Genomic DNA, 24,849 nt, shown 5'->3' with positions numbered 1-24,849 from the left:
GCAAAACCCTCATCTGCTATAATAACAAGCCAGTAGATGCTTCTAAATGAATTAAAAAACAGAGTATAAACATGTTATATAGAAATGCAAAGGTTAAGTATCAGAAGAAACAGCTAAGAGTTGAAAGTGGCTACTTATAGGGAGGAAGACTTAGGGGACTGCTAGTTCTTTATAAAAGTCTCATAGAATTTTTTAATTAAAATTTTTAACTTTAATTAAAGAAAATTACTAGCAATGGGGTGGTTTGTTCTGCGGACTTCTATATCCACCTTCTATATCCAGCTTCTTCCATATAAGCCCATACTCGAATGAGATTTTTCTTTAAAAAAAAACCCAGTTTACTGCCAACCTGAACCAAATGACTTTTAGGCATCTTGCCAGTAGATGCTTTAAACAATATTACAAGTTGTAATAGGTGAGAAAAGAAGCCTGCAGAGATTTTTCTGAACAAGGTCTAGACCCGTAAAATGAAATGATTCACATTTGGATCAGCTCTTCCCTGGCCCTTTAAGCATCTAATTTAGCAGAGGACTACATGGTGCCCAGGGTTATAAAATATCACACACATAATCTTTATCATCTGCACCTTTGAGCTTTCAATGATGCCAGGGAGCTCATTAATTAGCTCATTTTCCATGGGGTTCTCAGCCTTCCAGATGGAATCACTCCAAGCTCCCAACAGCTTTCAGCTTGGAAGGCTGAAATTCTCTAGGGAAGGAGAGACAGACTATAATCAGAATGGTTTAGGGGCCAGATCTTGGCTGTCATCGACTCCAATGTGCTATGCAAATACTTTTGGCCACGCTGGAATTCTGTAAACTTGAAACCCACTGCTTGAAATGAGCAAGTCCTTGGCTTGCTACAGAAGAAACGTGATTCCTGGGGTAAGAACGATGCTGGTATGTCAAATGACAGGCTGTTACCGCAGTCAAGGGTATTCCAGAAGGAATGGTGGATGGGCTTGAGGTGAATAAAACTTCTTCATGGGGAAAAATACGAGAACAAAACAAAGGTTGATAGCTGACCTAAAAATTTTGGCTTTGTTTGAACGAGGACATTTTATCTTTATTTTTTTAGGACATTTGCATGCCCAGTGGAAGTTTCCAGCAAGAGGTGAAGGCTCCAGACTGGGCATCAGGTAGCCTGTCTACTCCTGGTTGGCTGTGTGACCTCAGTCAATCCGCTCTGCCTCTCTGGGCTCAGCTAGACAAGATGCTCTTTGAGGCCCCCTCCTGACTAACAGTTTGCAATTTTATAAGGGTTGCCTAACACATGCTTTCTGAGGGGGAGGACAAGGGGAAAGGAAGCAGTACAGAGTGTCCATGGACCTGGGTCTTGGCAGGAAGAAGGGAGGGAAGGGAGGAGCCCAGGGCTGAGGGAGGTGGAAGGGTGGGAGAACTGCTCTCCTCTCACAAACCACCTGCTCTGCTCTATCCCGGGTGCCTTCTGGAAGCCTTTTCTAGAAACTCATTAAAACTGACCACAAGAGACGACTGCCGCAGGTGCGCACAAAAGCTTTCTCAGGCGGGAACCTGCCGCGCCATCCAGCTCCAACATCAACGGGGGCTTATTCCAGCCTGGCCGCTCCTCCTCAAGGCCTTTTGCCCTTGAAGATGTGCATAGATGCCTCAAGAGCAGTCACTGAAGCTAGAGGGCAAAGGGCAAAGTTGGTGGGGGGGGGCGGGGCGGGGTTGTCCTCTGGGCTCTCCCTCAGTCAGCCTGAGCTCTGTCTGCTCTTACTGGGTTGACTAGCCTGGCCCTTTCCAGCCCCTTCCCTGAACAGGAGCGCTCCCTCAGTGGAAAGGGTTTGAAAATCACAGCTCTACCCCAACCCAATCAATGCACAAGTGAATTAAAAATGCACCCTCCAAAAAAACTAGGGTGCAAAAGATTGTGCTGTGGCTGACAGCACAGTCTTCACCTTCTTCAAACCCGGATTCTGCCACTCCCCAGAGGTGCCTGCCCGGAGCTGGCAGCTTCCCGCCGCTTGGACCTCTCCCGATGAATGCTACCAATCGCCAGACTGCAACAGGGTGCGTGGGCCCCAGCATCTCCACTCCCTCCCTCACCCCTGGGCACTTTTCTTCCTAGTAGGGGCTCAGCCTGGGGCACCCATCTCTTTCTCATGAGGCAGGCCTTCATCTGAGAGGTCAGTAACTCGAGTTCATCCAGGATCTTGAAAACCTGCATGTGGGATGCGCTAAGACCCAGGTTGTGGCTAAACATTAGAAATGATGCTTCCTATCTGACCAAGCAAGGCACGCAAGGACGAAACCCCACCTAAGGATCTGGCTGCACACCTGAGTTTTGAGTACACAGCCAAAGAGAAAAGCATGCTCAGGTCGTACAGAAGAAAAAGGTAACATGAGAAAAAAAAAATGAAACCACAACCACAGCGGGGAAAGGGGTCTAAGTTTCCTTGGAGGTCCTCAACTGTCTGCAGGAGTGGGTGCCCCGCCCAGAACCAAAAATAAAATGAAGTAAAAAGAACCCCACCCCTGGTCAGGGTCCTGTCTTTTTTATTATGCAGACACGCGCATCAGAGCCTGTTGACGTCCAGCTGTGGGAAGAGCAGCAGGCAGTACACCAGGAGCCACAGGAAGAGAATAAAATACATCATGTCCGGCTGCTGCACCAACTGTGTCAGCGAGTCGCTCTGTGGGCTGTGGCTCTCCGGCACTGTGGCTTCTCCGGAGTTGCTGGCCTTCCTACAGAAGGAAGATGGAGGAAAGGCAGTTACGAGTGGGTCCCCAGGAGAGTGGCCCCACCCAGTGCTACCCACCCCGCCATACTCCACCCTCACCGCCCGCCTGGAGAACTGCCGGCTTCCCAGTGTGGTGTCCAGGGAGGCCCGGCATCCTGTGTGTTGACCCAGGCAGAGGGTCGGGCCAGCGGGTGGCCCGCTGAGCTTTCACATGCATGGCTCATCTCCATGACACTGGGAGGGACGAGCCGTCAGCCATTACTCTGGGCTGGGGCCAGCATCTGAGCCAGGTCTCCCGGGACACCTCCCTTGACACTACAGTGCCCTCAGTTCACCGTGACACAGAGTTAGACACTGACAGCTCACTGCATTTGCTAGGGCTGGAGGAGTCTCATCTAAAGGTCGGACGGAGCACTCCCTGGTAATAGGTAAGTTCAAAACGGCCATCGGAAATGAATAAACCAAGACCCTCCCCCCAGTTTTGTTTTGGGCTCTAGAATATTACCTTTAAAATAATTACTAGATTTCATTTTTGTCGGATTTGTCTTTCTGCTTTTATTTGACAGGAGGTCATGTTAAAATGACATTTCTCCTTTGCCTGGGGGCTAACAGGAAAGCCCAGAAGGGAGGTGGGGGGCGCAGGGAGGGGCCTCCCTCCAAGCTGCACGTAGACTGGACCGTAAGCCTCTTAGCGCAGTTGCAGGGTGAGGGATGGAGATTACCAGGAGCTGAACCACCCCCGACAGAGGGAGTGAGGGCTGGGGCCGGATTACACCTTTGCCGCCATCGACAAAATGATTCATGTGCAGTAACGGCCAAGGACAGAACCTCTCTCTCTTTTTTAAGACTGTAGAAAAAATTTAAGCTACATTTTTTATTACAAAGTGAATAAACAAACAATGTAGAAAACATGGAAAACACGCCTGCATCTCTCAACTTGCAAGTTCTATTTTCAACATCTCTATCTCATAAGAGCAAAGAGTGTTATTTTCTTATGAGCATGTCCAGCCTGGTTGAAAACTTGAATTAATATTTCTATTTTATGGCAGGGGAGGGAAGCTTGCCTTGCCTCTTTTTTAGGAGCTGGAGGGGTCGAGTTATAAGGACCACACTCCTGGGCAATATTCAGACAGAAGCTTCCAATCCAGTAATCTAAACCTTTCCAAGCTAATTCAAATCCATGGCAAAAAAGTAAAAAAAAAAAAAAAAAAAAAAGACATTAAAAAGTAAAAATTAAAAGAAATGAAGTGATTCTCTCAGAACCATAAGAGTTTGAGAGATTTGTCTGGTTTCCTGTGTCCTAAATGGGCAGTTTTATAGCAGTTCACTACATTAGATTAGGGCAGCTAATTTTCCAATGGTAAGAAATACTTTCATAGACATCCTGGCATGTTTGGATTCCCTCTTCATGTCTGCTCTGATGCCATAAAACTGTAAAATCAGCTCAGTGAGCTTCTGAGTATTGTACCTGCAGTGGCGACACAGAATGAACACAGTTGTCAGGTGCTACAGCACGGTAGGACACACGGCATTGCAAGATCACCACCCCTTTTCCTGCCCGGCTCTATCTCTGATAACCGCCTCATCCCACTGCGACATTTAAATGCAGCTGCAGGCTCTTACACTGGTCCCGGACCCATCTTTAAACTGACTCATTTTCTGAGCTGTGCCCCACCCGTCAATATTAATTAGTACCTACTTTTCCCTCCCACTCATATTGAATTTACATTCATTTTCTCTGGGACAGGTATTTTCTTGTATTATCCCAAGTTATTCTTATGGTTATCAACAAAGCACAGTTGGACAGTAACCACCCCCATAAGGTAGGCTGGATAATTGTGAAAACATTTTTTTTTTTTTTTTTTCAGATCCCACCAGAACTTGAAGTAGAGTCAAGCAACCAACCTGGTTAATATTCGGTTTCTTCTGTCATCCAGATCTGCTGTGTTCCTCAATTGAACATAGCTACAATGATCCTACAGTGAAATTTATAAACAAAACCCCGCAACCCCAATTAGTAAAGATGAAATCTCTGAAACAGAAAATAAAATGATTTTAAACACACAAAGCCGAGCACGCCATGCTTTTCTCAATATTGTCAACATCTAGTTCTAAAATCAAACCACTAAACAATACACATTCCTCTACTCCCTCCCCCCACACTTGTGAATGGGAGAGGCTCCTCCATCTATATATACCCCAAATTGGGGCGTGCTGGGGACCACAGGGGCTTTGGGTCCCAACATGCGTGGGGCTGAGCACTGGGAGTGTAAAACGGACCCTCTACTCATGTTGTGCATCTGTCTCCGGGTGTGATCTTTCTGGGGGTGCATGCAGGAGCCCAGGGGGGCGTCTTGGATGCATTTGGGCTTTAAAATCATTACTTTATTCATATCCCTTATTGCCCAAACCGGACATCCGATTGGACTGTGCTTAATGACAAGGTTTCAATGTGTTTGTCTTCTATTCAAAAGTATAGCTGCTGCACGTCAGTAATTTCAAAGCTCTGGGCTGGGGAGGAGGAAGGATGGAAAGGAATTGATTAGTAGGGGCCATATGGAAAAAGAAGAAATTCACATACTAACCGATTCCAAAGACCTATTAGCATGTCGTCGAATGTAAATGCTGGAGTCACTGTGACTAGTCCTGAAAAACAAATACACGTTTTGAATTGGTACCACCTAGAGCTCCTTGTGGCTCAGTTGTAAGGTCATCCCCATCTCGAGTCTTCACATGTGGATTTAGGCAAGTGATGACTTCAGACTTGGGGACAGAAGTGAGAAATTGTATCCAATATGCCCACTTTGGTTGGAGTGTGCTTATATTAAAATAGTAGGATGGCTATTAGAGACACGCATTGGGCCCTCGTCTATAAGAAAAAACAAAGTCAGGGTTTTAAATAGATAGCAAGCCACATATTCTTATAAATCATACAATTTTAGGTAGGAAAGGACCTCTTTTCCCAAGCATCCCAAGGGCTTGGGACTTGCCGGAAGTTCTCTGCAAGTTAGGCAGACCTGAACCTGGGGCTGGTCTCTGGACTCCCTTTCCAGTGCTCCTTTCTGCGTGCAGTGCCGTGCTCTGTTTCTCTAGCTCTCGGGTGTACCGCCTCTTTTACTTTCGTACACGAGAAGGCTAATTTTCCAACTGGATCCTCAGGCTGCTGTGGAATATGCCTCTGCCCTTTGAGCAGAGCTGGCTTGCCCAGGGCTGAGGCAACAGAGGCTGAGGCTGTCATCCTGGCTCCTGGATGATTAGCTGGCCACGCGGGCCTAGCACTTACATCTCTGATCAGTCTTCCTCATCTGTAAAATGGGTCATCATTCCTCCGCCACCTACTTCACGGAGCAGGTGGGGATCATTGTGGACTGGAGGGGAAAGGGTTTGGCCCCGTTTTGGTGCTCAACAGGAGAACCAGGTGTTGGGTGCTGATGCACCTGGCATGGAAACAGCCATCTCCGTTTCCTCAAGGCAAGAAAAAGGCACCTAACCCACGAGTTTGTCCCCGGGGAATTCATCATTGGCAGCCTTGGTGTTCCTACCCATTATTGTCCTGAAAAACCTCACCAAGCTTTTCCCTTGCACCGGGTACATTTCCAGCTAATAGTTATACTGAGCACCTACTATGTGCCAGGGGCTGTGCCAGGCGTAGGGAACCGTCAGTCCTTGTCCTCAGTCCAAAAACTAGCTGGTGTCACAGCACAGAAATGAAGCAAAATGCACCCACAAAGACAAGAGACCCTGGTGCCTGAAACCCAGAGTGGTGTCCCATAAGAGTTGGCCCAGACACTGCAGTACCTAGAGATGCAGAGGCATTCTTTCCCCCACATGTATCTGTAAAGTTTTCTAGCAAAAAAGCACATCCCCGTTAGAAGGGAAGCCTCATTCTTCCCCTTCCCCTCCTTTTTGCAGCATGCTTCCTTTCAGGTGGCTGTTGTATTAGACTATCATCAACATGACACTTGTAGTGGGTTTGAATCTTGAACCTCAATCTTTCAGCAAACATTTATCCAGAGCCCACTATGCACCAGGAACTGGGCTAGGAGCACATTCATCCATTTATTCGTCTACCCAAAGAATTTTTATTGAATGCTAAACTGCAAGCCCAGGGCTGTGCTAAGTGCTGGGCTGAGACAGGGAACTCTATATACACGGTCCCTGCTTTCAGGGGCTCAGCCCACCGGCCAGGGCTGGTGGAGAAGGCAGTTGGTAAGTGCATCCTTACACAAAGGATTATAGAAGTTATAGTTTTGATAAGTGCTGTCAAGAAAAAGAGTAGAAGCTATGAGAACATATAAAGGAGGATCAGAAATAGTCAGGAGGAATCCAAGAAGGCTGCTTGGAGGAAGTGGCAGTAGAGCTGAGACCCAACGGCTGAGAAGGAGTGAGCCAGGGGACAGGCAGGGGACAGCGTCCAGGCAGAGAGAAAGTCCTCAGGTTTGAAGGAGCTTGGGGTGGGGGTGGCATGTGGGGCATTTAAGGAACCCAACCATGGCCATAAGGCCAGTGCAGGGGTCCTGCAGGCTCTGGGACAACAGGCCTTTCTGTCTGGACCAGTGAGAAGCCACACAGGGCAGCCAAATTGAGGGGCGGCCAGGAAAACACCCTGCTCTTGGGAGGACACGTGCCCAGAGCTCAGTCCCATCCGGTAACCTTGGGCCAGGTGTTGGCCTCTCTGCAGCTCAGTGTTCTTGGGTGTACAAGGTGCTGGTGGCACCTTCTATACTGGAGCGAGCGGTGAAAGGGCCTGGCACACAGGAGGGGCTCAGGGCGCTCATTCCTTTACACATCGAGCACACCTCGCTTTCCCCCAACGCTCCCTCGTTTCTCCCCCCACACCCTTAGGCTCCACAAGTATTTGCTGAGGTGCTTGCTAGGCGCCAGCTGTTTGCTCAGGCTGTTTCTTTCACCTGAATGCCTTCCCACTCCCTCTCCCCAAACTAGACCCCAGCTCAACCTCAGTTCAAATGACATCTCAGCCCCTGGCCACCCTGACTCTCTCTACCTGCCTCTGAGGTCCAAATCGTGAGATCCGCACTTGCCTGGCACCTCTCACGTCCCCCCGTCCTAGCAGAATACATGGTGCCATCTCATCTCCCCGGAGCACGGAGCCCAGCCTGGCTCGCCTCTGTGCCCGACCTCGTTCTTCTACCTCTGAAGCTCCCAGGTCTAGCGGACTCCCTCACACCGTGGCTGCTCACTGCAAATTGATCTGCTTAGGGAGACTCCTCCCCAGGTGGTGGTGGGGTGGAGGGCAGCCCCGGGGCATTTGCCTGTAAGTGTTCACCTGCAGGCAGGCAGGGCTGCATGCTAAGAACACAGATGGACACCCATGTGCAGCAGCAGGAACAGGCACCCTGGGAGCCACAGGCAAAGTTGGCAGCAGCCTTGCGTCATGCCTCGCCCCTCCTCACCCCGCCTCTGTTTTCCCAAGGTCCAGGCGTGGAAGCCTGGGGGACGGAAACCTGGGCATCCGACAGCCTCTCCCTGGCTCTGTCTGGGTGGGCTTCCCCCTGTTGAGATTGTATCTCAATAACCTTCCACTGCAGCCGGCACTGCTCGTACCACTTTGGGTCACGAGGGCGATTAGAAGAATGTGCACCGTGGAGTCACTCCCTCTGCCGGGAGGTCTTGGGGAAGTTACGCGGCCCCAGCCTTCCGCGTCTGCCATAACGAGGCACAATCCCAACTCCCTGTCTATGGGGCAACCCTCAGAATGAACGAGGACATTGGTGTCATGTGCCTGAACATAGCAAGGGCTTGGTAAACGGTGACTACTGCGATGATGATGACAGTGGGGAGAGACCAGGGTCTTCTGACATTCAGCAGTTACCTATTTTTCCTGGGACACATCTAGCTCATCTGGTGGCCTTGGGGTGACACAGCAGATGTGTGCTACAAGCTTCCTGGAGGTCAGCTGAAGCTCACTAACCTCTCTGCTCCCTCCCTTCCCCAAGATAAATCAACTATCCTTACTCTTTTGGAACCAAACTTGTGAGAGAAGCCACAACATCAATGTGAACGTCCAGCGTCCGTGTGCCAGAGACTAAAGGCCTCTGTGCACGTGCTCAAAGTCAGGAAGATGCTTCTAAATGGCGCAGTCTGGTCTCTGCACAGCCCAGCACACAGCTGTGTGGGCGCCAGAGGGCAGCCGGCAGAGGCTCCCAGTCTGCTCCTGTCACTCCCAAACCCGGCTGCTCACTGCTAGTTCCCACCCAAAGGCACGCAGCATGAGGAAGGGCAGCAAGCGTCACGTCACGTCGTCCCAGTTTTGCTCCTTATGAGCAGGTAACAGTGAGGTCGCGGTGGGGGAGCCCAGGTGCAGAGAACGAGGATTTTGTAGGAATCTGTATTTCCCCTGCCATCGAATCCCGCCCCTGCGCCCATCACATCAGAAACTGGAAACCATGAGTTCAGAGAGTAACCCTCTGGGGTGAAAAGATACCTGGAAGGGATTCTGTGGTCGCTAGTGTCTTTTTCTAGGTCATCTGACGGCCGAACGGTCCCAGGTGCTATAAATAATGAACTTTCTACGTGATCCACATGTTTCCTTTTTTCCTTTTTTTTGCTGCTGATTGATTTTTCCTTCACCTTCTCTTCTACAGGGTTTGCTGTGTTTTCCGAGTTTGGGGGCTCATGGGACTGGAAGAGAGAACAACCCAAAACAAGTCAGCACTTCACGCTGCGACACAGAGCAGGTGACACCACCGGGCAGTGCTACGTGCAGGCCCGGCCAGGGTGTCCCTTCCAACTCTGTATCTTTCACGAATCCTCTTCATGGATCCCTCCCAGCACGGCCTCCCACCCCAACTCCGGCTCCCTGTGCAGGATTCAAATGCTACAAACTGATGGAGTAAAAACAATACGGGTCCTGGAGTCAGTAAGATCTGGTTTCAAATCCTGGCTGAGTCAGCTATCTGACCTTGAGTGACTGACATCATCTCTTTGAGCCTCAGCTTCCTTGTCTGTCAAATGGGTACGATAATTATTAACAATCATCCCACTACACCACAGGGTTTCCTATAAAGGACGTCCCTTACAGTGGCAATGGTTGAACCCGAAGGAATCCTGGCATCCAGGTGGGCCAAGGGGTGCAAAGGCAGCTGTGAGCTTGGAGAGGTACATGCACAGGCCAATGTGTGGTGTGCAGGGTGACATCTTCACTGTGCCTTTGGCCAGGGGTGGACCCTAGCACATCGCTAGCATTCATTTGGTAAGGAAGCTTCTCTGACTACTGTCCACACCAGGCACCCTGAGACCCATCAATAGGCTCCCTAGTGAAACCCAGGAGGTGGGAGTCCTTGAAGCCACCTCTCAGCCATTCCTTTAGGGCTGGAAGAACCTGTTCGACAGGTGTCAGAATAAGAGGATTAGAGTGGCCAGGCCCACGTGCCCCAGGAGACAAAGGTCTGTGCCAGAATGAAAACCACTCCCGGCAACTGGAAGCAGCAGCACTCCTTCCCTCCCCAGCGCCAATGCCCCTTACACTCACCACACATCCCCACGCGGTGCTGCAGTAAACCTCTGTCCCCTGCACTGGCGGGCCCTGGCAGGCCTTGTGCTGGTCTCTAGGGTCCAAAGATTAATACACACATGCCCACTCTCTCCCGGGAGAGAACAAAACCCATGGAAACCGGATAAACACTCCAGGAGAGAGCTGTCCAAAACGTGATCAGCTATAGGTGAGGGAGCAACTGCTCTGCTGGGGAAAGGCTAGGAAGGCTCCTGGGAGGAGGTGTGAATACCTGCTTGGCAAGCGGCAGGGCAGGTCGGTATGGGGGTACCAGATGGTGGGACCAGCCCTATCACACCTGGAGGCAGGTGTCTGGGCGTCTGGGAGCCAGGGAGGGGTCTGGCTTGGCAGGAAGCCAGGAAAGGGAGGGTGACAGAGAGGGGTGGCAGCCAGGCTGGAGAGGGAAGTGTCCTGAAAGTTGTGCTGAGAAGTCTGGACTTTATATTGGAGATAGGAGTCTGGAAGTGATCAGATGAGCTCTGTGTTTTAGGGTCACCCCGTGCTGTGGAGGGGGCGGGGCTGGGGAGGGGAGACGGGAGATGAGGGAAGGGACGATGGGAAGGGCCAGGGGTCGCGCCAAGGCCATCTGGAAAAGCCATCACTTTCCCACCACAGCTCCCGCACATAGGGAACGGCCTCCGCCCAGAACTGCCTGGTTCCAGATCCCGCTGCCCAAACACACGCGGCCTTCCTGGATCTGGGGGACAGTCCCCTCTGCTGATCCCGGGTCCCTTGCTGGGCCCATGTCACGTCTGATGCCACATTCGCTCACAGTATACAGTTCCTGGGGGACTCGGTGTCTCCAGTAGTAAACACGGACGGACAGCAGGACTTTCCCTTCTGCTGTGTCCTCCCGGCAGCGCTAGATGCACTGCTTACCCTGGACTGAGTGCGCGGGTGCACTCGCTGCGGGCCGAGCCCAGGCCCCTCTCCTCCTGGGTGCCCTGCCTGCCGGCACCGTGTCCCTCAGGGCACAGCCGAAGTGGTTTTGGATCCACCTCCTGGATTCCCGGTGCTGCAGTGGGGAATTCCTATGAACACGGCCCCTGCAGGGCACCCCCTCCCTATCACCAGCTCCGTCCCCCGTGGCATGAGGCCGGGGCCCCAGGCACCCACTCAGTGGTCACCCCGGTGGCCCCTCATGGCTCCTGGGCCAGATGAAGTGGGAACACAAGTGGCAGACAAGTGCGTGCCTCTCCTCACCCTGTTTACACAATCCATGTCAGACTACAGGAACCAAAGATTAGCGCCCAGCAGGTAAAAGGCTGGTGTCCAACACGAGCGCTCCCTTTGTCCCTCCCCGGCTGCTGCAGGAGACGGGGCTGCAGCTCACCAAGTACATGCTAGACATTAGCTACGGGTATTATTTCAGAAATCATTACTGCTCTGACTGCCGGACTCTCAGACGTGATCTCACTTGATCCTCACAGCAGCCCTGTGAGCAGGGCCAGGACTGGCACCAGTGAGGTGCCCAGGTGCAAAATTTCAGGAGGTGCTCACTCTCGGGTGCCAGCCCTGCACTTGCCCAAGCCTCACTGTGGGTGCCTTTTTGAATTTTGTGCCCTGAGATGCCTATGAGGGAAGCCTCCTCATCTCTATTTTACGGAGCATGAAGCTGAGCTTTAAAGAAGTGCCAAATCCTGCAGGCAAGGCCCAGCATTCCCAAACCACAATTGAGTACCTGATAGCTGTCCACGGGGTCACGCTCTTTGGCCTCCCTTTGCTGGTGGTCCTCGTGGGCGGGTGGGGCAGCGGGTTCCGAGGCCAGTGTGGCACCCTCGCCACCCCTGTTGAGATGCGGCACCTCGTTGCTGGCACCGGGGAGGCCCTCGCCTGGCACTGGGGAGCTACAGCGGCTGTGGGAGCCTTCGGCCTCCTCCTCCCTGGAGTCCAGGTCATGCAAATAGCCCTCTGGGTCTTCCAGATCCATTTCTTCGTTTTTCAAATCCTCTGAGCCTTCTGCATAAGCCTCCAAAACTGCAGCTAGGGGCACCTCGTAATGCGGGTAGTAGAAAAGCTCGTGGGGAATGACAGAGACCTTCGAGAGGGGTGGGGAGGGCTTGAAACCCAGGCTCTCCTCGCTGTGGCTCCTGAGGGTCTCCAGGCTGACACTGCTGCTTGGGGGGCTGGAGGGCAATTCCTTCTCTGTGCTCTGGAGGCCTTCAGCTTCCGCCTCCTCCTCCCCACCGCGACCACGGGTGGACTTTCTCTTGGCCTTTTCACACACCTTTGGCTTTGTATCCACCGGTATCTCTTCCAGGGCCAGCGAATGCCCTTGAATGTTTTGTTCAGGGCCCTGATGAGGTTCTCGTTGCTCAGACTTAACTTGGGGCTCAGGCGAGTCTTTCTTTTTGTCGGCAGATCTAGTTCTCTTTTTCTCTAGTTTTTCAGCATAAGTCTCAAAAACCTCACCCTCGGGGGGTTTGTCCTCACTAGGCGAAGGAACCTCATTGAACGCCTGGCTGGTAGAAGCAAAATCTACTAGGTCGCTGTTAAATTTCGAGGCTTTTAATGGTATGCCTTCAAAATAGTCTTCTCTATCCATGTCTTCTACAGTCAGCAGGTTAACTTTGATCTCCATGGAATCCACCATAACAGTGTTTTCTTCAGCGGGTGCAAGAGAATGACTTTCTTGACCGTGGCCAGCTGCACTCTCTAGGGCGCCATTACAGGAAGAACTCAGGGAAAACTGAGAATTATCGATCGTACCAACTGCCAAGGAGATGTCACTGGGGACCTGGTCAGAGGGGAATTCCGGGGTCTCTGCGGATTCCTGTTTCCGCTCCTTCTCTTCGGGAACTTCAACTGCCGAGGCGGGTCCGCCCTGCTTCAAGACCTCCTGTGCCACCCCTGGGGTCCCTTCAAAGCGGGGGTCTTGACTGTAGAAGGGGTCCTTACTGCAGGAAGCCCCCTTGCTGGTGTCAGCCTCAAAGTGAACGGTTTTCTTGATTGGCAACGAATTGAACCTCCGGCCGTCCTTTCTGGATGATAAAATGGAAGATTCTGGAGGTGGCTCACTGATGCCACTGGTGTCACCTATGCCCTCTTGGAGGACCTGGTCGATGATCTCCTGCATGAACTCGGTGGAGCTGTCTGACAGTGTATCCAGGCAGAATTCCTGCACACTCTCGGGCTTGTCACAGACAAAGACTTTGGAGGGTGGCGGGTGGCTGGTGTCATGGTTAACGGTGTAGGCATGCTCTCCGTTTTCAGTCAGAACAAAGATTTTGCTCTCTTGTTCAGAGGGGGTTTCTTTGATACGGACAAAGGTGGATTCAATAGGAATTTCTTTGTCTAAATCCAGAAAATCTTCCTGCAAGGAAAAAAAAAAAAAAAACCACACGACAACATAAGAGTGTTTAAGTATAACCCATATCTACCTCTCAAAACACACACACAAAGATGGGAAAAGCCCTTCAAAATTAATGCAAAGTGTTCTGATTAAGACGTAAATGGTTACAAAAGACTATCACTCCTGCTGAAATGTGAAAACAATAGATAAAAATATAAAAATATAAAATACTTTGATTTTTAAAAGCTATAGATGCAAAGAAATGTCAACAAATGAAACTCTAGAGAAGGACGAGCCTTCAACATGAGCAGATTTCAGCTGCTTCATCCCTGAGGATCGCTGCCCAGCCTGCGTGTGCACTGGTAGGAGGGCCAATCCCCTGACGTGAGGCAAGACCAGCCAAATCTCTATTGACTGCGTGGGCTGGTGTGAGAGACCAACCGTGGAAGGGCTCCAAACATGAAACCAATTCTCTACATATACTAATCATCTCACGCAGGGACTTTTGCTGTGTAAGAGGCAGCTGGAGGTGGGGCTGAGAAAGAGAATGATCTTGGTGGCACTGCAGTGCTTGGCTCCCAATGCAGTGACAGAGTCAACCTCATCCTCAAAACATCTGAAAGCAGAGAGCTGAAATTAAATAAAACTGCAACACAGCTCCTATCAACTCCTGATATGATCAAAGTGAGCAGCTCCCCATCTTAGGTGCTTGTTTGGGAAAGGGCTATATTCTCCGAGGGGGAAAAGATATCTGCTCTAATCTCTACTGTTCTTTCATACACCAGGTCTGGCATAAAATAAAAAATTTCAAGACACAAAGAAGCAAGAGAATAAAATCCATAATCAAGACAAGCAATAGTCACTAGAAGTAGACCCACCTATGACCCAGGGTTAGCATTAGCAAACACTCTATTTAATCTACACTACAGGAAATACAAAGGTAGTGCTTCAGGCTGAATGGAAATGATCACAGAGGGAAGCCTGGGTCTGAAGGAGGGAATGAAAAGTACCTGAAATGATAATTATATGATCAATATAAAAGACTATTTAAAAGTTTTCATAAAAAGCCTATTGACTGTTTAAAGCAAAAATACTAACAAAGTATTGGGGATTAAAACATACATAGAAATAAAGTAAATGACAATAACAGCAAAAGGAATGGAGAGGAGGTGTGTAGAATTATACTGTTGCATATATAAAAACACGTAAAATATGCATTGTACTTAAAAGTGGTAGTCTTAATTCAAGGTACGTTGACGTATGTTAAAGATGAGTATTATAAGTCCTAGAACAACTACTAAAAAGATAAAACAAGGAGATGTGGCTACAAAGCCAATAAAGGATATAAATAGACATACACAAAAAAAAACTTGAATAATCCAAACAGAGTTTTGATGGAAGGGCAAAGGAACTTAGACTAGATTAGATTAATGAAAAACAATCAAGATGGCAGCTTAAATAGAAATGGATGAAAAATACACTAATTAAATATCAGAGACTGTCAGAATGAATAAGAAACAAGACCCAACTGTATACTGTTTATGAGAGACATACTTTAAACATAAGCACACATACACGGAAAGGAAAAAGATGGGGGAAAATGTATCCTGCAAACACTAATCATAACAAAGCCGCTATGGCTGTATTCCAAGTACACTTCATGACAGAGAGAAATTTCATAAAAATAAAGCAATCAAGCCATCAAGAAGACACAACACTCATAACTGTCTATGCACCTAATAGTATAGCATCAACATACATAAAGAAAAAATTGACAGAACTCAGAGGGGGAGAAATAAACAAATCCATCATCGTACTTGGAGATTTTTTAACATTTCTCTCCCGTGCTAATTGATAGGAAAAGCAGGAAAAAAAATCAGTATGTATATAGAATATTAGAACAGCATATTAACATACTAACAGCATATTAAAGGATGCCAATTCTTTAACCGCATAAGACACCTTCTTTTCAAGTGCACATAGCACATTTACCAAAAGAAGCCATATGTTGGGCTACGAAGCTGGGCACAATGGCTGGCACATGGTCAGGGCGCAGCAAATGTTTACTGAAATGAACTAAATCAGCTGAATTATTAAGAACAGTTCACTGGCTGTCTGGATAAGCTGAGAAGTCTCATCTGTATTCCCTTGGGGTTGTACATGGATTGCTTTGCAGTGATGCACCATGTTCTGCAAACCCGGATGTAGAATTCTTTCTCCAGATATTGTTTCTTGCTCAACCTCTATTTTTCCAGCCCCAGTCTGTGACTCCAGCACTGGGGAGAGATCCAAGTGTCAGATTTGTTGAGTTCTGGCTGTGGCCTTGACTCACACAAATACCATGAGTTTTAGTTGATTTCAAACTTAATATGTTTCAAACTCAAACAGATTAAGAGCTCAGGGCTAATAAAAGCCCTGATGGCTACTATCTGCGAATTTAGAAATGGGCTAGGAAAAATAAATTGCAAAATAATAACAATCACAACTGTTTTTTTTGTTTTTTGTTTTTTTTTGGCTTAAAACAGCACAAATTTATTATCTTACAGTTCTGGAGGCCAGAAGTCTGAAATAGGTCTCAATGGGCTAAAATTGAGGCCTGAGTTCCTTTCTATTTTATTTTATTTTTTAATTTACTAATAAAAATTGTATATATTTACGAGATACAATGTGATGTTTTGATACATGTACACATCATGGAATGATCAAATCAGAGTAATTAGCCTATGCATCACCTCAAATGTTTATCATTTCTTTGTGGTGAGAACATTTAACATCTTCTCTTTTAGCTATTTTGAAATGTACAGTACATTATTATTAAATATAGTCACTTTGCTGTGCAACAGAGCACCAGAATGGACTCCTCCTATCTAGCCGCAACTTTGTATCTATTGACCAAATCGCCACTATTTGCTGAGCATCAGTTGTTGTGCCAGGCGCAGTACTTTACATATCTGTTTATTCTTCATGCAATGCTGAAATGTGGGTAATATTTCCATTTTACAGATGAATCTGATATACATGTGATCCAGAGAGGTCAAAGAGCCAGCCCAAGGTTACACAGCTGCAAGGGACAAAACGGGTGTTCTGGCCCAGGAATTCCTCCTTACAAAGTGCCCTGGGGACTGTTCTGTGGTGCAGGGACAGATGGAAAGCACGCACAGTCAGGGCCAGAATAAAAGCCGCAGCATGGAGGGTCCTGTCTGGCTCTTCTGTACAAAATGAGACCCCAGTTTCAGCTCTATGTTGTAAGGGACCTAATCGCCTGCACTTTGGAACCACAGAGACCTGGGGCTGAACGCCAGCTCTGTCTTTGGTAGCTGTGTCGGCCTGGAGAGGTCTTCAGGCCTCTTTGCGCATCCTTATCCTCACCTGTAAAAAGTGGGTAAAGAAACAGCCGAGCCAGATTGCAGGAATGACAGGCAGCACAGAAACACACAGGCACGGCTGTCCCACTTTGTACAAGCACTCTTCAACTCTTTATGCTGATTTTTTTTTCTGTCTAGTACTCATAACCACCTGCAATTATGGTTTTGCTGACTTGTTCATTGTTTCCCCTATTAGAACAAAGCTACACAAGGTCAGGGACCTCATCCATCTGGTTTACTGCCGAGTCCCCTGAGCCAGCAGTAGGTGTTCAGTAAATTAATAACGGATCCAAGAAAAGGCTGCTGTTGTTGTCACTGATACTGTTGGGTGGGAGTTCAACAGAGCCACGACAACTTCTAAAACATCTGATTCTGCTCCCAAAAAATCTCTCACCAAGTATAATCTGGGATTCTGAAAATAAAAAGATGGTCTTTTGAATGACCATTGTCTTTTGTAATTTTTAACACTGATAACATCTGGTAGACTGTGACAAGTTCCATCTGACATCTAAAAAGCCAGGTGGCCGATCCATATCACAAGCGGGCATCTTTTATAATCTGTATGGGAAGAGGTTTGTGAGAGAGGCAACTTCCTGTCCTGCTTTTAAACTGATGTTACATATACAGTTGTTCCCCATTATCCAAAGTTTCACTTTCCAGGGTTTCAGTTACCCACAGTCAATTGCGGACTGAAATAGTAAATGAAAAATTCCAGAAATAAGCAATTCATAAGTTTTAAATTGCATGCCATTCTGAGTACCGTGGTAAAATCTCTCACCACCCTGCTCCCATTTTGCCTGGGATGTGACTCATCCCTTTGCCCTGCATATCCAAGCTGTCTTCACTACCCACCCGTTAGTCACCTAGTAGCTGTCTTGATTATCTGATTGACTGTCAGGGTATCCCAGTGCTTGTGTTCAAGTCACCCTTACTGTACTCAATAATGGCTCCAAAGTGCCAAAGTTTATACTGTTATAATTGTTCTATTTTATTAATAGTTATTGTTATCTCTTGCTGTGTCTAATTTATAAATCATAGGTATGTGTGTATAGGAAAAAATGGTATATATAGGGTTCAGTAGGAGGTTTCAGGCATCCACTGGGGGTCTTGGGACGTACCTCCCATGGATAAGGGGCAGCTACTGTAATTAAAATGTGGCTAGGCAATGCTCAAGGGATTTGAGATCAACTTTGATTATTATTGCTAGTTACGCAGAACAACACAGCCCAAGTCCCAGCTTTCATATGATGGCCAATGAATGGAAATGTATGGTTTCTGAATTAAAGGTAAGAAAAACAAACATACGGTTTCCAACTCCGGAAAACGTTCTAGAAACTGTGCCACGTAAGTCACGATAGACTGCTCATCCGGTGTGTCAACCATGATGTCTGTTAAGAGAGACGCAGGAATTAGCAGGGAACATGAACATACAATTTTTCAATAGGATTCCGGAATGCTTGATTGTGAAGGACCCCGACAATCATTGAGGGTTTTTCTTTTTATTTTCTACTTGAGGAAATTCAGGCTGAGAGAGGGTGAATCATTTGACTGAAATTTCCATAGCTGCCTGAGGAACAGAGGAGCTGGGATGTAGAATCCAGGGCTCTTTTCCCCCCAGATTCTGTCCATTCTTCCCTGCTATTTTAGTCCCTTCCCCTGTGAGCAACCAGCTCACTGCCAGGTCATGGGCAAGCATGGTGAACCAGGCACCCTATACGTGGTTCAAGGAGTCCTAGGTCAGCCTAACCCATGTGGACAGCAATTTGACAGAGACAGCCAAACACCTTTAAAAGGAGTGTTCTCTCTTACTCTGTCATTCTGCGGCTGGAACCTGGTCCTTAAAGGAATAATCTGAGATGCATGTTGAGCTATATTTAATAAGATGCTCACTGCAATGTGATATATAAAAGTGAATATTTCTGAAACAAGCTCAGTGTCCACCAGTAGTGGAAGAGCTAAGTAAACTTTAGCATGCCCACTACATTGACTATTTTGCAGCCAAGAAAAATGTCTAATTGGCCGGGCGTGGTGGCTCATGTCTGTAATCCTAGCACTCCAGGAGGCCGAGGCGGGTGGATCACTCGAGGTCAGGAGTTCGAGACCAGCCTGAGCAAGAGTGAGACCCCGTCTCTACTAAAAATAGAAAGAAATTATCTGGCCAACTAAAAATATATATAGAAAAAAATTAGCCGGGCATGGTGGCGCATGCCTGTAGTCCCAGCTACTCAGGAGGCTGAGGCAGTAGGATAGCTTAAGCCCAGGAGTTTGAGGTTGCTGTGAGCTAGGCTGACGCCACGGCACTCACTCCAACCCAGGCAACAGAGCGAGACTCTGTCTCAAAAAAAAAAAAAAAAAAAAAAAAGTCTAATGAAGACATTATAGCAATATGCAAAATACTTACATCATATTATAATGTTAAGTAAAAAAGACACAAAATTATATATACACTGAATGATACCAATTATGTAAAAATATTATAATTAGATGCATAAACATATTAGAAAAATACTGTGTGATCTGAATGGTACAAATGTAGGAGACATAAAAATTTCTTCATTCGATTTTTCTGTATTTTCTAAATGTTTTACGTGGAACAGCAAGTGGTACATTTGTAATAAAAATTATTAGAAAGAGAGAAAGAGACCAAGGACCACTGCTACCTTCTGGCTCCAGGAGCCTGGGGATGTGCAGGGCATCGTGTGCAATGCTGAAAGCCTTCTCTAGATTTTCTCGTGTGGAATCTTCCAAGGCCTGTTTCATGTCCACCAGGCTGGGGTCGATGGCCTTGATCACAGCCAGGAAAGCCAGCCCACTCCTCCAGCTGCCCGCAAAGTCCTGCACCGCCACGCCATACCTGCAGTAAGACAGCGGCGGCAGCCACGATGCAGGTTAGCAAACAGACGCAAAGGGACCGGGTCGGCACGTAGCTGGGGCTGCTGACCTTGCCAGGCAAAGACGTCCTGGCCCCAGAGCACCCGCAGAGCCGCCCCAAGCCACTCCCATTTCTATTTCCAGACAAATGGGATAGGAGGGTATACGCTGTACAAAAAGGCAAAATAGGACCTGTTCCAAATTCCCAGATACACAAAGGACCAATCTTCTACAGCGCTCATTTTATCAGTGATACTGAAAACACAGCAAACAAGGGTGTGCTATGCAATGAAAACACAGCCAGAAAGACTCAAGTTTGCACCTCGTGGCCTGCTTGATGCTTCTAGTGCTGTGGCCGTGGGCAAGTCACACACCTTCTCTGAGCCTCAGACTCCCCAGTGGTAAAACAAGGATCATAGCACAGTGAGCTTGCCGGGGTGATGTGGGAAAAGGGAAGGTTGGCCCCGCAAGAACGGCCACGTCCTGTGTCTAACTTAACATGCAATGCTGGTAGCCCACAAAAGCCACTCACTAAGTGACAGCTACTATCATTACTAACATAAGCAAAATTATCATTATAAAAGTGAAGGACAAGAGAGGAGATAATGCTGCCAGGCATTAATTTCCTTTAGAATCCATCCCCTGAGACACCACGGATCTCTCAACTGTGGTCATTGAACTCTTAAAAAAAAACAAACAAAAAACCCAAACACCTTTTTATTTAGAAATTGTTTAAGAATCACAAGCAGTTACAAACAGTACAGAGAGTCGCTGTCTACCCTTCTCCCAGCTTCCTCCAATGATTGCATTTTACATTACTAGAGTATATTATCCAAACCGAGGACACTGACATTTGTCCAAGACAATTATCGATTAAGCTATAGATTGTATTTGAATCTTACTAGTTTTCACATGCCCTCCCGCTCACAGCGGTGGTGTATAGATTCATGGAACCACCACCACAGCTGAGACATAGAACTGTCCCATCACCCTAAGACACCTCCTCTCCTTTATAGTCACACACCCCCAACCCTAACTCCTGGCGATGAACTCTCTTTCAGCTGATTTATTTTTAAACAACATTTAGCATTTGTCAACTCTAATCTACCATGCTCAACCCCTCAAACAAAACTCCAAAACTCTCTTCCACCTTTTATTTCCAGATACCAGGGAGAGGGGAACCCGAACTTGTAAAGTGCTCATGATGGGCTGGCACTGTGCAAGTAGCATTCACAGATTTTATTTCATTTCGTCCTAACTATTCTGGAACGCAGTGAATGATAAGTTTACCATTTTGCAGATGAGGCTTAGAGAAGTAAGTGATTCAGCAGGATCTCAACCAGTCTACATGCTGCAGAGCTGGGGTGGCCCGAGTTGGTGTCATTTCCACCACGCTGGCCTGGCCCCCATGCCCACCGCCCACGGCTGTCGGCCCATTGGAGGTGAAAGTAAAAGGCTTGATACAAAACTGCTGACATCCCCTGCGGCTGGCGTGAGTCAAGCAAGGGCTGGAACTTTGCTCCAGTTCACCTGTCTCGCTTTTGGCAGGTCAAACCTTGAGTATGTTACTGCCTTGGTTATTATTATTATTATTATTAAAGTAGGTACAGACTCTGGAAGATACCCTGAAGCTTAATAATAAATATGTGCATGTCGTTAAAATCCCAGAGACATGCCCATTTGGGGAGTTAACATGAGAAAGCTCCTTTGATTCTTATTCAAATCTTCTCAGCTTTCTGCAAACCATTCTGCAAAGCACATTTTTTGTGTATTGTGCAAAAACTGAAAAATGCAGTGTTCCCTGTTATGACAGTCTATATGAAGTGACAGGCACACACATAATTGGCTTCTTAATAAATATTAATTCCCTTTTTCTTTGCCTCCCCGCCCCCTGGGAAAGGTACACGCTTCCCTCTGCCTGAAAACAGCTTATTGAACAAGGTGGTGGAGGGGCTGCGGCTTACTTCCGTGTCTTCCTCTGCACCCATGCCAGCAGGGTCTTGATGGCCTTCCTCTGGTCTTTCACGGATATCGCCACACTCCTCTCTGTGGTGGGTGTGGGTGGGAATGACGAGTCTGAGTCTGTGCCCCCTGAGCCGGGTGACAGGCTGGAAGATGGAGAGTTTCTGCTGAGGTTGCCCGTGAGCTCTTTAATCTGGAAGGAAAAATGGCATTTCAGACCCCAGCGATGAGTGACCCTCCCAGCACGCGGACCCTTGGCTGGAGGGATCAGCTAATGCAGAATAAGTTCTCCAGCTGGAAAAACCCTGTCTGATGGCTGTGGCTGGCAGTCACGCGGTTACACTCTACGGGAACATCTCCGGGAGTCTCTCCCACCCTGGCCAGCCACAGCACCTAAGGTCTGGCTGATCCGACTCCACCTGTCCCTCTCCTTCCACCGCCTGTCACTTCCAGAATGCATCATGCTCTTTCTGGCCGCATGGCCTCTGCTCAGCCTGGTCCTGCTGCCTGGATGTCCCTTCCCTCCATCTTTGAACTCCGATCATGGGGACATTTCTGGGAAATGCAGAACCCCAGGCCCTACCCCAGACCTACCTATAGAATCAGAATCTGCATTTCAATACCATCCTCAGGCAGTATGTATGCTTAGTTAGTTTGAGAAGAACTGGTGTAGTGGGCTCCTACTCATCCTTCAAAACCCAGCTCTGGTGTCACTTCCTCCAGGAAGTTTTCCTCACTCCCAGCCCCTGCTCATAGCTTGATCGTGGCCTGCACCACAGAGTTCTACAATATGGGATTAAGACATCTGTGATCCTTGAGCGTCATGAGGGCAGGGCCTTGTATGTCCAGCACCTGGCACCTCAGAGACACTCAATAGACATTTATTAATGCTAAATAAATGAATGAAGCTCTAAGGTGGATTTAAGGTCTTGACTTTTAATACATTTTCAGGATGTTTCCAAAATCTTTCAAGGAGTTTAACAACAGACATCAGTAATGGAAGCCACTGACCAGTTGACAAAGGGCTTTCACATGAGGCTTCTCCTGACGTTCACCACGTATTATGATCCTTGCTCCCATTTCACAGATGTGAAAACCGAGGCTCAGAGTGACAGCCTTTGTTTATTTAAGTTCAAGGCTCACCCGGAAGGGGATCTGTTGTCTCCGAACCTTGTTTGTGCTTTGTGCCTCTCCAAGATGCACACCTTTGGACAAAAGCCAGAGCAAATCATCCCCACGTGGACCCTTTTTACTCTTGGGAGGGCAATCAAATAATGAACCAGGGTTTTCTGTTTCGAAAGAGGTTTTAGAAGATGAGATATCAGCTCACCCTCCCAGTCAGGGAAACCGTACTTGGGCACAATTTAAAACGCCACCTTCTCACTCCAAGCCCAGACCCAGTCCTTCCTCTGTAGAAGGTGCATTTCCAGACACAGGCTGAAGTTGCAAAGGAGGGAACATCAGGTCTCACCTGTCACACGCTCCTCTTCCTAGGGTATCTTTTTTAAAATCTACATCTTTTTTTCTATTTATTTTCATTAGATTCCCATTGGTCAAGCCCACCTAGGGCATCTAGTACTGGCTTTTCAATCGTCTCTAACAAGCACTAGAGTAATTTTAGGAAAGTAACTCTAGCAAGTTCAATTTTCAGTCTGAAGTATTTCCCCACTTCTTGTGACACTTTAGAACAAAGGTATTTGTCAAAGTAAATATTTAACTCTTCAAATCCTAAGAGGATGGATATTATTTTCTAGAAAACAAAGCTCACAGCACTTTTAAAAATCACAGGGACTCAAACATTTGAGCAACCAGATTCCTCTGGAGCTTTTTCAGTGACTAGAAAGGACAGAATCTGCCAGAAACTGTCTCACTGCCCGCCTTGATGTGGCCCTGCTCTGTTCTGTCGGTGTTCGGCAGATTCGAGACAGTTACTGTGTGCTACAGAAAGGAAATTATTTTACCTGGAAGAAGAGAATTATGTTCCATATCAGCCCAAGAACCAAAGAGGGGTTGCCGTCCGCTATTTCTGCTGCATCGATGCTAACCAGTTTTACCTGGAAGGAAACAATTTAGGAGCTTAAAGGGGGGTGTCCAGGGAGGTTGACACATGGCATTTTCTGGTGCGCCCACAAGCCTGTTTTTCTTGCTTATCCTGCCACGCTCAGGGGCACTCAGCACGCAAAAGTATATTTAATGAACAGGTACGTAGTACTTACCCTGTGCACACACTATCCCAAACTCCTTCAACTATTTAAGCAGTTCACCCTCACAACCACCCTATAAGGTAGGTACTTCTGTTATCCCTATAGTTCAGGTGAGGAAGTTTCAGAGAGGTTAAATAATGTGCCCAGGGTCACACAGCTAAGAAGGTTTCAGACATTCTTTCCCAAGGAGAGATGGCAAATGCCCAGTCGGTCTGCCTGCTACACTAACACCACCAGACCTGGCTTTAGCACGTCCTCGGGATAAACACAGAGCACGAACATGCAGTCACAGACTGTGGATGGTAAGTCTGCTGCTAATTAGAAGTAGTGTGCTGGGTAAGGTTTATACCCAGGGTTTCTGCACCATTACAGAATATCCTGCTAATTGGTTAAAATGTGCCTCGTGCAGAAACCCTTAGGGAATTACCTATATATTGAACTATGCTCTGACTGCGGAATGACTCTCTTGGAAAATCCCTAAGGCCAAGTCGGCCCCCAGACCAGCAGCATCAGCATCCCGTAGGCACTGGTTGGATGCGCACATTCTGCCTAGACCTACAGAACCAGGACCTCTGGGGGTGGGGCCCAGCAATCTGCATTTTAACAAGCACCCCAGGTCATTCTGATGCACACTGAGGTTTGGGGATCACTGCCCTGGGTCATCATTTCATTCTGCAAACAAAATCTAAGTACTGTCCATAGACCAGGGCTCTGCAAACCCCTCCAGAGATGGCCAGAGAGTAAATATTTAAGCCTTTGCAGGCCACAGCAGAAGAAGATCTCACATTTTCTTCTTCTTTCTTAAGAACTTTCAAAAATGTAAAAATCATTCTGCAGGGGCAAGAAAGGAGGAATAAAGTAAGTCAAGATATACTTGCAAATCCACATGGCAACATTCTGCCTGGGAGACTCGGGAAAGAAAACCGGACAGCAAGCAT

The 24,849-nt window shown here is 47.7% G+C and overlaps 1 protein-coding gene across 2 annotated transcripts in view; it reads right to left on the bottom strand.

Moving 5' to 3' along the window:
* Positions 1–2,502: 2,502 nt before the first annotated feature.
* Positions 2,503–24,849, bottom strand: part of CLMN (calmin) — a 95,953-nt gene continuing 73,606 nt past the window's right edge. The window contains exons 5-14 of one of the 2 annotated variants that reach the window (XM_045561338.1): positions 23,669–23,761; positions 21,710–21,900; positions 19,535–19,728; positions 18,180–18,262; positions 11,899–13,530; positions 9,150–9,346; positions 5,290–5,350; positions 4,610–4,680; positions 4,076–4,172; positions 2,503–2,704 (exon numbers count right to left, since the gene is read on the bottom strand). In XM_045561338.1, coding sequence (XP_045417294.1) covers positions 2,540–2,704; positions 4,076–4,172; positions 4,610–4,680; positions 5,290–5,350; positions 9,150–9,346; positions 11,899–13,530; positions 18,180–18,262; positions 19,535–19,728; positions 21,710–21,900; positions 23,669–23,761 — 2,784 coding nt within the window. In that variant the 3' untranslated portion in view covers positions 2,503–2,539. Of the gene's footprint in view, positions 2,709–4,075; positions 4,173–4,609; positions 4,681–5,289; positions 5,351–9,149; positions 9,347–11,898; positions 13,531–18,179; positions 18,263–19,534; positions 19,729–21,709; positions 21,901–23,668; positions 23,762–24,849 lie in introns of both variants that reach the window. The other variant, XM_045561347.1, reaches the window with a different exon arrangement.

This window comes from Lemur catta, chromosome 1, assembly GCF_020740605.2.
Source record: "Lemur catta isolate mLemCat1 chromosome 1, mLemCat1.pri, whole genome shotgun sequence".
Classification (NCBI taxonomy): Eukaryota; Metazoa; Chordata; class Mammalia; order Primates; family Lemuridae; genus Lemur; species Lemur catta.
This window is presented reverse-complemented; position numbering and strand designations above follow the sequence as displayed.